The following is a 12,152-nucleotide window of genomic DNA, read 5'->3' on the forward strand; positions in this document are numbered from 1 at the left end:
GACCTGTTCGCCTCTCGCTGCCCCAGCTTATGAAAATTTGATCATGTCACGCAGACAGAGCCGCATGGCCATTTATTTAGGCCTGGATTTTCTCGCGCATGCTTCCTCCCCCTTATTCCCAGTTCCAGGTGTGGAAGACACTCCTCCCACCCCCACCCCCACGCCGCCCGGTCCTGTGGACCCGGCAGGTGCCTGAGGGGAATCCCGGGGTGGGGGGGAGTCTGGACATTCTGGGCAGGGCGCGGAAATGTGGGGCTAAGAGGCTGTAGTGCCTGGAGGCCGGGACCCCTGGCCGCCCGAGCGAGTGATTAATGCCCACAGTAATCATCCTTAATAATAATCAATCGTTGATGACTGCGTCTACTGGCAGCGTCTGACTCTGCGGCCTTGCGAACGGCTGAGGCCGAGCACCTGGACTTCTGGACCTCTCAGAAGCTCAGGTGGAGGGGGCTGGAGGGAGAGGGTGTTGACGGGGTCAGGGGTCATCAGGTGGGGGGGGCACGGGGAAATGCGCCGCTAACGCCGCCGCCTGGGCGCCTAGGGGCTGGGTGCTAGAATAACAGTGACATTCCTGGCCTGGACAAACGCTGACGACGAAGAAGCCAGAGAGCCGGTACCTGTGCCAGGGGAGATGTTTTTCAGCTTGGACGTTTGCCTCGACTCTTTCATCCAGGGGAATATCTGTTTGGTGAGGGTGGAGTTGGAGCCGGGACCGCACTTGGGGGGGCCGCTTTTGCTGGGGCCGCCCCCGTTACTGCTGTTGCTAGTGGTACTGGTAGGTGCAGCGCTGGGCGGGGGTGAGCCGGGCGGGGCGGGCAGGGGCTCGGGGGCCAGGCCGGGCCTCATGCAGCTGCCGTTGAGCTCCTTGCTCTTGGCGTGCGGGGCGGCGTTGCCCAGGGACTGCAGCGAGCACGCTGAGCGCTGGTAGTCACCCTCCAGGTGCGTGGCGGCCTGGAAGGGGGGTTGAGGGGGACCGTCGTAGCCGAAGCCATTGCTGCCAGGGTACGAGGAGTAGCCTCCGAAGAGTGCGGCCGCAGCGTTGTCGTAGTAGGTGGCTTTCTGCATCGCTGGGCGAGGCCCGGGCGGTGGGTGGCAACTTGCAAGGGCCTGATACCCTCACGACCGGACATTGGCACCCCTGGGGTCACGTGGCTCGTCGGACCCCCCTCCCCTTTCTGCCCCCCTCCTCCCGGGGTCTGTTCGTAGCGGTTGACCTGCGGGGTGAGAGAAGAGACACAGGGGGAGAAGAGGACTGGGGCTCGAATCCATCTTAGGAACTGAAAAGGGAACTGACATCAATAGGGTTTTTCTACTCCCCCACCCAACATCTTCACAGCAGATGCTGAGGCCACTTCCTTGACCTGAAATGGATTTTTCTTATTGCAACGATTTAATTTTAAAAGAAAAAGCCTACCAGTTTTCATTTCCACTCAAAAAATAAGGACTCTACTCCTTTGGGGACTGCCTAGATATAGAATCTTACTATTGCAAGGGACATTGCTTCTCTCCTGCCTGAACACTAGCCCCTGACCTCTCCTCTTCCCTCCTTCTACACCGCCCCCCCAATCTGGGATAGGTGTGGGGGGTTGCAGACTCCAAAATAAAAGCATCATCAACACCGTCCTCTGAGCTGAGAGGCCTCCTGCCTTTGCCTCCATCTAGGTTCCTTTCATCCAGGGTCTAGCCTGGAGAAAAAACTGAGTATCTCTGAAAGAGGCGGGAGGGAGAAGCAAGTTGAGCAGGGAACCTTCTGGTGTGAGGGATACTCTCCTTCCCCTCCCACCTCACGAAGACTGCAGCCTGACCTAGAAACTTCCTGAAGATTTTTAACCTGCAGAGCCAGTGGCACTGAGCCTCCTCCATGGCCTTGCTGCAGGTACCAACACCTCCAGCCAAGTCTGGGACCCCACAGCCAGCAGCCCCCATGGGGCCCCCAAATGGAACGGGATTGTTTTCCTGGCGGGGCTGGTTGGTGCTGTGACCATTTGGCCCAGGTCTCCCCCCACCCTCTGTTTTTTTTTTTCATCAGGCTTAATTTTTTCCCCACCCTTTCCTTGACAGTCTGTTTCCTTTGATTTTTCTAACGAAGAAAAGAAGAAAGAAATTGGATAACTGCTGGACTTCTACTGAGAGATGGGAAAGTGCTTTCTGAAACAGAAAATTTTTCCCTAGGAAAAAAGAAAGTAAACAAAGCAACTTGAACAATATTATCCTCTGGGTTGGAAACTGGGTGCCCCTGTTTACTGAAGTTCTCTGAGGCCAAAAAAAAAAATGATTATTTTAATGCAGGCTTTTAAAAGTGTGCTGGAAAAATAAAGGTTCAAGCTGTCACAGGATTTTGTGTATTTCTTCTGAAACTTCTGACTGCATCCCCCCATCTATCTTACCAACCCCTCACCATCACTTTTCATAAAATCTTCAGACTGACCCTGTCTTCTGACATATGAGTTTGGACTACTTAAATCTCATTCAGCCCAGCTGGTCAACTCCAAAGAAAACTAAAAATAGGAAAATAAAACAAAAAGGAGTGCAGGTGAAGGAAATCCCTCCCACACATAAACCCCCTTCTTAATGACACAGATTTATACTCAAAAGGGAGCCGGGTAGCCCTGAGTTCTGATTGGGTTCTGGGAAGAATTTGTTTCTGGGAAACACGCATGGGTCTGCAAAGCAGCAGGTCCTTCCAGGGAGAAGAACTGGAGTTCAATTGACCAGGCTGACCCAATCCCTTTATTATTATTACCATTAGCCTCTGATGATTTAACCAAAATTAGCTTCGGAGCAGCCCTGGCTGAAGGGGGAATTAATTAACAGGCATCAGTTGAGTTTGTTATTAATAGATAGGAGAATGAAATAAAACTGTTGGAGGGGGTTGGCTGGCTGGGCCCTGGCTTTATTTAGTCTAAATGGTTGTTACAGCAGTAATGATGATGATGATGATGATGATGATAAAACAATAATTTGACTAGACGCCTGGGGCTGAAATTCCTGTCGCTCCCCCTGCAATAAACTCGCAAACCATCGCAGGACCGAGGCCAGGAGAGTGTGGGAAGCAAGAAGCCAGAGCCGTGATAGGAAAGAATGGAGACTCCGCTGGCGGCGAGAAAGGGCCGGGAAGGTTTGCGGACCGCGTTAGCCCCTGGCTGCCGCCGCCGGACTGTCTCGGCTGCTGCTGCCGCGGTGGCTGGCGATGAGCTATGTTGTCCCAAGGAGGCGAAGAGAAAGCGTTCAGGACACGGAAACGGTTAGCAGCGGCAGGTTCCAAGCACACCCGGCCGAGGGCCGAGCCCTAGGGCGGCAGCAAGTTTGGGCGCTGGAGGTAACCGAATTAAAAGGCATCTTAGCAACTCCGCACCGGGACTTTGCCAGGCCAGACGCGGCTGGAGGGCGCAGAGGCCTGGCTGATGGGACAGTGAGAAGAGGGAAAGGTGCCGAGGGGATCCGAGATCTGGGGATCCAGGAAAAGGGGGGGTGGGGAGCAGCTCTACCAAGCCAAACATGTCTATTTCCCTTGCCTCCATGTTGGAAAAATCCAGGCTCCATATGGCTTCTCGGTAGAAAGGGAGGGAGGGAAGGAGACGTGGCTCCCGGCTTCCCCCCAGGGTCTCGCTGAAGAAGGGCGGTGAGCCACCCCGAGAAACCCACCTTTCCAGGCACACCCCCGAAATCCTGGGAGAGTAACAATAGCTGGGAAGCCCTGGGAGAGGGGATAGGCCACCTTCCAGGACTTAAAAAAAAAAATAGAAGGGAGAAAAAAAAAAGAAGGAAGAAAAATAAAACAAAAAAAAAGGAAAAGAGAAAAAGATTAGGCTCTTCTTAGCAGCGGGGCAAAAATTCAGCCCTGATCTGACTGCTTAAAGAAAAGAGAAGAGAAAAGGAGAGAAGCAGGAAGAGAGAGGGAGAGGGAGAGAGGGAGGGAGGGAGGGAGAGAGAGAGAGAGAGGGAGAGGGAGATGTGAACTCTTCTTGAACCGAGATTGGAGTCATATGGGCCATAAATCATTGAGACATACTCTCCGCCATTCACAAACTGATAGCCTATTTCAGTCCAGCTTACCTTAGCCACCGATGAGGGGAGAACAGGCAGACATAATATATATTCACATCGAGCCCCAGCGCGAGCGGCAGGCGAGAAATCTCCCCTCCTTGAAGGCAAAGGAAAAAAAGACCACTGTTTAAAGCGGCGTCGCCCCCCTCCCCAATAGCCACCCCGGCTGGGGAGCCTGAGGGGCAGACCGGCCGGAGGAGCCGCGCGGCGTCCGCTTCAATTCACTCGGCTTAGGAGCGGGGGTGCGCAGGAGGGAGGGGGTGGGGGAGCGGGGAAAAAAATAGAAGAAGACCAAAAGGTGCTCGGGCGGCTCAGCTCGCTGAGAATCCAGCTCCGGGCTCCAGCACGGCCAAGCCGCCACAGTGTGGTTGCCCTATAAGACTGGTACGCCCTACTCTCCGTAACAATGGCCTCTGCTTTTGCACAGGGAAAAAAACCACACAGACACACACACTCACACACACACACAAGCTCACACACACCCCCACCTCTCCCCCTTTAGCAAGCTTAGATGCCTGATAAGGAAGGAAGGTGATGGTGGTGATGGGAGAGGGGGAACATTTTGAACCCCCCCCTCAATTAAAAAAAAAAAGAGTGCGAAAGGAAAGGAGGTAGAGGTTTTGAGTTTTGTTTTTGTTTTTTAAGGACAGGTAAATTTTTAAATTCAGATTTTGGCGGGGGAGGAAGAGGAGCGCAAAGATAAGGCAAAGCCCGTGGAGTTCACAGCTCCCCCCAGCACCACTAGTAAACCTTTCCTCTAATTGGAGAAGTAGCTTGGGAGGCCCTGGGGGGGCGTTTCCTGGGTGCCCCTCATTCGCAGTGGGAACACTGGGACTTTTTTTTTTTTAAGTAGTTTCACTCTTGCGGGACTGGTGGCTGCGTCTCTGGCCCTCTGGCTCTGTCTCCCTCTTTCCAAGTCTCCCATAGTCTCCCAGTCTCTGTTTCTTCTCTCCCCCACACCCTCTCTATTCCTCCTCTCTCCCGGCAAATCTCCTGGCCCAGTTTCCAACCTGTAGGGGGGGGTGGGGAGCCAGACCTCTCTTTTCTTTTTAACAGACCCCCCCCAATTTGAGAGCAGACAACAAGCAGTGAGTGATTATTTTAAAAATCCAGACCGTCTTGTAGGGGGAGGGGTGTTGAGGAGAGGGTGACAAAAGGAGGACCTTGTGTTTAGCTTGAGTTCCAGACACGACTGCCAATAGAGAGGCTGTAAGAACTGCATGAAGAAGTTTCTGTTGAGATTCTCACCTCTGGATAGGCAGAAGGGGCTAAGAGGTGATAAGGGCATTTGTACTTCTAAGAAGATGAGAAGAACCAGCAAAATGGCTTAATTTTAAATGCACTGGCAGAAGAGATGGAGGATAGTTATTTATATTATTATTATTCAGAACAAACCTGTTAATTTCTCTTAGCTCTACAAGATTTAGGACTCTTGGAACAGGTGAGGAAGACTACAAAAGCTCAACTTATCTTCGAGTGTGTTCTACAAGGGCAGAAAAAGGCGAGGAGGCCTGTAGGAGGAAGACAGGAGGCAAGAATGTAGGTGTCTGCAGATTTGGGGTGGGGGTGGGGAAGAGCCGTTCCTGGAGGAGGAAAAAGACAAAAAGAGCACCAGGACTTTTCCAAAAGCAGGAGTGTCTGCAACTCTGCCGAACTGCTGACTCGGGCTTAGAGGATAAAATAGAAGGCCGACAGTCTCTCTAATCTACAAAGGCAGCTTGGAAAACTTGTTCTCTTAACTTCTCCGTAGACAGAGCCAGCCACTACCTTGTGACATCCTGGTTAGAATCCTTGGCTTTTGCCTTCTCCCATCTGGATGCACCAGGAGAGAAGGGACTGGGAGAACAAAGGTGAGAGATGGTTTCCAGCTATTGTCTCCCCTCCAGGCGAGGGTGGCTGTGTCTGGCAAAGCTTCCCTCACACCCCATAGCTCCCCACTCACAGGCTTTTCTTTGGGCTGAGAAAGGGTCCTACTATCTACTCTCCTACTCTCATAGGGGGTGGTCCCTGGCTTCCTCCGGCCCCCACTTCTTTCAGGCCCACTAAATCAGGCTTCGTGGGCTGCAGCAGCCAGTTTCCTGGGGCCCTGCTGAATGGGGGTGGAGGGGGGGACCCATGGCCTCTCTACCCTCCAGCAAGGAACTGCATGAAGAGTCTCCCACTGTGATGTCCTGAGGATCCTGCTGCCTGCCTAGAGAGTTGGTGGCTGAGGGAAGTGTGGTGGGGAGGTGAAGACGGAAGGTGGAAGCCATTTTCTGTATTTATTAGTAGTATCAAGGAAAGAAAATGCCCAAGCCAGACCCAGTTCTGGTGCTTAAGCCAGGACCCTCAGAGAAAGCAGTCAGGGCTACAAAGAATCTGTCCTGAGATCTCTGGACCCTGATTAGAGACCTGCTGGATTGGACCTTATGTAGCTTTGGGCCTGGTGGGTCAGGGACTCGCCCATGGCGGCTTCTAGAGGCTTTTAGAGAACAGCACCTTTGGGTCTTTTCCTCCCCAAATTAAAAAGTCAAGAGTGTACCTCAGACCCTCCAACTCTCCTAGCTGTTTCTACCACTAGCTAGAGAAGGTCATTGTGAAATTAAGAGAAGAGGAGGACCTGTTCACTTGTGGGACTGCACAGCTTTGCCCCAAGGAATAAAGAGAGCCCAGGGGGCACACAACTAGCTGCGGGCCTGCAGGAGGGTCGGCCTGAAGCTGAGCTGAGGGGAGAGGACTTTTCCAGAGACAGCAGTGGACCCCTCCCCACTCTGAGCTTCAACTCATGTGGTCCCCTCTGGCTACACAAGGAGGTGGGGTGCAGTGGGGTAGGAGCAAAAAGGAGGGCTGGGAGCAAGAGAGCTAACCTGGAGAAGATTTTCAGAGCACACATACCCCCAAATGTGGTAGGAAATGGGGTAGGGGCTTCTTAAGGAATTCTGAGAGCAGAGCCCATTCGAAATGCTTGCGACGCAATTAGATCCCCGTTTGGTTTCTTTCCTGCCTTTTTAATCCCTTTCTCGGAGATTTCTGGCTGGCCAATTGCCCCTGTTTGGGGCTGGGAAGGTGGCGGGTGGATGGTAGAACTGGCAGCACCAGGACACCCATTTTGTTTGCGGTGTTGCTGCAGGCTAGGGACCTTCCAAACTTCAGGGGATAGGGCAGGGGCAGTAAGGAGCCTGGGCTGGGACCTTGGGGTGGGAAACACCAGAGGGGTCTGAGAGAAGACTTTAAGGTCTGGAAAAAGGAGGAGAGAGGGATTTATCACCCCTGACAGTGAAGTCGTGATTTAGGCACAGACTAGAGAGAGAGGAGGGAACGATCTCTTCCTGGATTCAAGGAAGGAAACTTGAGCACCTTACCATGTGTGAGAGACAGAGAGGGAGAGAAAATGAAAAAGAAAAATTGAGAGAAAGATTAAGACACAGATAACTTACTGTAATCTAATAAGGGCAGAAATTAATAATAAAGGCAAAAATCAGAGAAAATGTCCCCCTTCATAGACATTCCTTCCTCTCAGATTCAGTTTCCCCAGAGCTGGACCACTCGCTCCCGCACTCCCCTCCCCCACTCCTAATCTGTACCCAGTACCAGGGGACGGGCCCTCAAAACCCCCTTGAGGGATCACTGGGCGCCCATCCTTCAAGGCCTTGGGGGATCATGTCTCTCCCCCAAAAAGCCATCAAAGAGCAAACGAAAATTCTCCTCTCACTAAGGACAAACTGGCTGGCTCCCTTAAAATCGATTTCTGATATCAGCCTTTGGGATGACCAAGGACTCCCCCCTCCCCCAAGCCCCCAGCTCAGCGAGCCCCAAATTCGCCTGGCCCGCTGGGCTCCCTGAGAAGCCGGGACCTGGGAGTCGGGGAGGGGGTGGCGGCAAGGCTTTTAGCGATCTCTTTCTTTCTGGTCCTGTCTGGGTTCCCGGTCCCACACTCTTCCAGCTTCACTGCCCAACTTTGTGGCCGCGGCAGAGTTGTGAAAAGTTCACACACACACACCCGAATCTCCACCGCTTTTAAATATTAATAAAGATTTCCAAGCTGGGTGTTGTAAAATGGGAATTGCTACTGCAAATCGCTCTTGGTATTTGGATCCCCAACATCCCACCTCTCTAAGATGCCCGAGCGGGAGGGAACAAAGGGGCTGAGGAAACGAGAAGATTCCGTGCCTGGGCGGAGGCCCGTGTAGACCCGGCTCAGTAGAAGCTGAGATTGAAAGAAGAAAACGGCCGCTAAGATTGGAGAAGAAAAATCCGAGCTGCACTCTCCCCTCACACCAGGCGTGGGAGCGCGAAAAGGAGGCAGGACAAAACAGGGCAGCCATGAGGGTTTGCAAAGTCTGCTCGGTGACCAAGGAGGCCGCGCCAGGGGGTGATGGTGCTTAAGGCCAAGTCGGGAGTTGGGAGCTGGCGGCGCCTGGATGGGAATGAGCCCGACTGAATTGGGGGTCCCGCCTCATCTAGAAGCTCTGTCCTGCCGTGGCAAACCCCACCCCGGGCGGATGTCGAGACAAAGGTGGGCAGAGTGGAGAAGGCAAGAAGGAATAGAAATGAACAGGACGCAGCCCCCTGCGAGGGACTGCGCAGGTCTCTCCTGACAGATTGGATGTCTCTCCCAGTGACCTCTGTTTAGCAGACAATAAATCACCGGATTAATGACCAATCAGCAGAAGGCCTTCCGAATTGCCTCCGAATATAAAAAGTCAGAATGGGATAGGGCCAGAATCTGGGCCTGCCGGCCCTTTTGGTTTTTTTCTTTCTCTCTCTCTCAAATAGGGTTTGGGGTGAGGCTCTAAGAAATGGATTATCTGGCCAGAGACTCTGATTCCCAGAACCCCAAAGATGAATTTGTTTCTTATCTCTTCCAACTTCCTCCACCAGAATTCATATCCTTGACCACACTTCCCAAGGCAACCTGGAAGCCTCTCCTCCTCTGCTGGCCTCCTCATATCCCTGATCCTACAAGAAATCTCCCTTCTCACAACCATGCAACTTCTGAGAAGCCCCCATCTCTTTTGAATCTTATTTTATTTTTTCCCAGTTAGGAGAAGAGATGGAAAATAAGAGCAAGAATAGGACAGGGGTCATCCACCTTGCAGGCTTTCTGTCCTGGCTGCCCTGGGAGGAGACCTGGTATAGTGCTGTGGTAGCCTGCGTGTGTCCTCTCCCAAGAAGAGGGGACCCAAAGGCCCAGGGGTCAGGATCAGGCTGGAAGTAGTGGTGGTGGTGGCCTGCTGTCATAGAATCTAAATTCTGAAACCACAAATCAGTCCCTGGGCTATACTGCCAACAACTCCAGCCTCAGCTCCCATGCCTGGAGGGGAAAGTGCCTTGCTCTGAGAGGCTGAGCCCCTCCTTCCTTAGCACCCCCTCCAAATGCCAATCCCGGCCCAACCTACCCAGCTAGCCCCTCCCACTGCCTTCATCTCCATTGCTCTAGGCCTGGGCTTCTCCTCTGCTGAGAATAAGGACACCTTCAGGAGGAGGAATGGTCCAGATTCCAGTGGATTTCTTAGAGCCAGTCTGAGTAACCATGCACTGCTCTGGGCATATGCAAACTCCCTGTATATTGCAAATATGCATGCAGTGACCTATACTCAGATGCCCACAGAACTCCAGGACACAAAAGGGAGCTGCTCCCAAGCACTAGAGAGTTACTCAAGGTCAGAACTGGAAAGAACTCAGGGAGTGTCCTGTCCAACCCTGCCATTGTCAACGATAGAGAAACTGAGGTCCAGAGCCAGGAAGTGGTTTGTCTAAAGTCATACTTGGGATAGGCTTGGACGTCAGGAGGCTTGGATTCTGGGTGGTCCAGATTGGCTGTGTGCTCTGAAGCAGAGAATTCATTGGGCCTCACATGTCCCCTTCTGTAAAGCCAGATCCTGTGTGGAGGGGAGGGCTTGGGCTAAAAGATCTTCCAAGGTCCCTTTTTTGGGCTGACAGTTTGTGGTTCTTTGTGTACTGATGTAAAAGTGAGTGACAATAAGCAGTAATAAACTAAGTTCAGACAGTAATGGGCACCATCTTGGCCAAAGGCAGACTATTTCCTCTCGGGAGTTCAACGCTTACACCCTCGCAACTGAGTACCAGCCACACTCCTGGTCCTCCTTGTCCCCTCAGAGGCTGGTGCACTGGTTTTCACTGCTCTTCTGTGTCAGGGATGGGTTATTCTTCAAATCAAAAGTGCTATTTTTGGACACAGCAACCTGAGCAGTAAATAATTAATTTGTGTAATTAGAAGAGGAAGGCTTAAACCTGACAATTTTTAACCAGGAATCAATGCACCCATTGTACCAGCCTGGCCTTCTCACCCGACCAACCCCCAACACTGCCCACACACCTACCAGCTTCCCCAACTGCCTCCCTCAACTGGGAGACCAGCATTCCCAAGATTGCCAGCAGGGTTCATGGAATCAGACTCTGCTCCTTCCCCAACAAAGTTCCATTCTCTGCCTTCTCCCCTACAGAAATTGGTCTGCCTGCAGCTGCCCCTCACAGCTTGCTTTCCCGACCCCCTAAAGCTGTGCTGGGCTCCAGGTCCAGGCTCTCTGCTCTTGGGACACATGTAATCTACCTCCCCTGCTCAAGATGCCCCAACAATTCAGGGAGTTTGCATTTCAAGAAACTCCCATTAATATCAATTTACTTCACTGAAACCTCGGGTTCTTCATCAAGTTGATGATTTATGATAAAATCAATTAAATTACAGCCACTTAGGGCCCAGCCGCTTCCTCTCAGATTTCATTGGTGCAGGGCCCAAGTGTCTGGTGGAAAAATGCAAGTTTAGCTGGAGGCGAGGAAAGATAATTCTGCGGCTGAGAAAATTTAATGCAAAACAATTTCCAGGCAAAGCCGGCGTCTGGACAGAAATGCAAGAGCCACCAGTTGGCCTGCGGAAATAACTATCTGGGGGTCAAAATATTTTTCTCCCCACCTCCATCATCCTGCATGGCTCCTTTGCTCTGTTCCCCTTTGTGCTCACCCGTCCCCTCCCAGAGACTTTGGGGGAGTTTGAGCAGTACTGGTGGAACCCAAGCCAGCCTCAAACCAACATCCCCTACCGCTGCAGGCCTTTTTCTCCCCTCCCCTCCTAAAAAAAACTGTGCTCACTCCTTCCTCAGTCTCCCATGGCAAAGTTAAACGTTCAAAGTGAGTATCGGGCAGCGTGGGCAGATGGCACACAGGGGCCAGGGACCAGGCCGGGTGGGCGCTGTTGCGCGTGGCTGTGGGAGGAAAGAAAGCACAGGCTGAAGGAGCACTACTCCATGGCGAGGGCACAAGGCGGCAAAGTGTGTCCAGAGCTACCCCTTGCCAGGGTACCAAGACCTGAGAACACCGAGTCCCCCCTCGGGCTCCCTGTGTGCTCACTTGTAAAGCGATGCTGTTCCCAACAAACCCCAACCCGAACACAATGTGCACTCACACAAGACACGAAACACATCTACGTGTGTGCTTTCACACTCTCCTTATACCTCACATTCTGTCCCGGCAAAGGGACAGTTCCCACCATGTCCCCACATCTGGGGAAATAAATCCCAGCGAATCAACCTGGCATTGCCTTCCACTCCAAGGAGAGAGGCTTCTCCCGCCTCTGCTCTCTTTGGTTTTTGGTTTCCAGAGCAGGCAGGGAGTAAACACATCTTCTCTGAAGCCATAAATCACCCCCTCTCCTACCTTCTCAGTTTAACACCCGGCCTCAGCGCAACCCCTTGTAGTTTCAGCTTCAAATAACCCGCGAGGTGCTATTAGGTTCTAGCCATAGGTGGCGACTGGACTGCGGGAGCAGGGCCCAGCCAGCCCCCACCCCAGCAGATACCCCTCACATTTGCTGCACAGCCCCAAGCTCCCAACTCCAGCGGAAAACCAACCGTCTGCAGCCCTTCCTTAGCGAGAGCGCTTCCCAGGCCCTAACCGGGTCCTGTCCACACCCCACATTCCTCCACACCTCCCCGCACCCTCCGCCCGCACCACCTCTTTAACTCGCCCCCATCTCTGTCTTCCAATGTTGCGATCCTCCTCCTTCCCGACCCGGGGACGGGGGTTTCAGGCAACCCCCCGCTCTCCACCCGGAGCCCGGCCCGGCGCCCGCTCGGCACCGACACCTACCTGTGCGGCTCCGCTAGGTC

General features: G+C 52.9%; 1 protein-coding gene across 1 annotated transcript in view; it reads right to left on the minus strand.

The window, feature by feature from the left end:
• HOXB3 (homeobox B3) overlaps positions 1-12,152 on the minus strand; it is a 52,834-nt gene that overhangs the window by 922 nt on the left and 39,760 nt on the right. Inside the window, exons 3-5 of the mRNA XM_024744433.1 lie at positions 4,057-4,144; positions 618-1,214; positions 157-230 (exon numbers count right to left, since the gene is read on the minus strand). Coding sequence (XP_024600201.1) covers positions 157-230; positions 618-1,065 — 522 coding nt within the window. The 5' untranslated portion in view covers positions 1,066-1,214; positions 4,057-4,144. The remainder of the gene's footprint in view (positions 1-156; positions 231-617; positions 1,215-4,056; positions 4,145-12,152) is intronic.

This window comes from Neophocaena asiaeorientalis, unplaced genomic scaffold, assembly GCF_003031525.2.
Source record: "Neophocaena asiaeorientalis asiaeorientalis breed wild unplaced genomic scaffold, Neophocaena_asiaeorientalis_V1.1 scaffold1, whole genome shotgun sequence".
NCBI classification, from domain to species: Eukaryota; Metazoa; Chordata; class Mammalia; order Artiodactyla; family Phocoenidae; genus Neophocaena; species Neophocaena asiaeorientalis.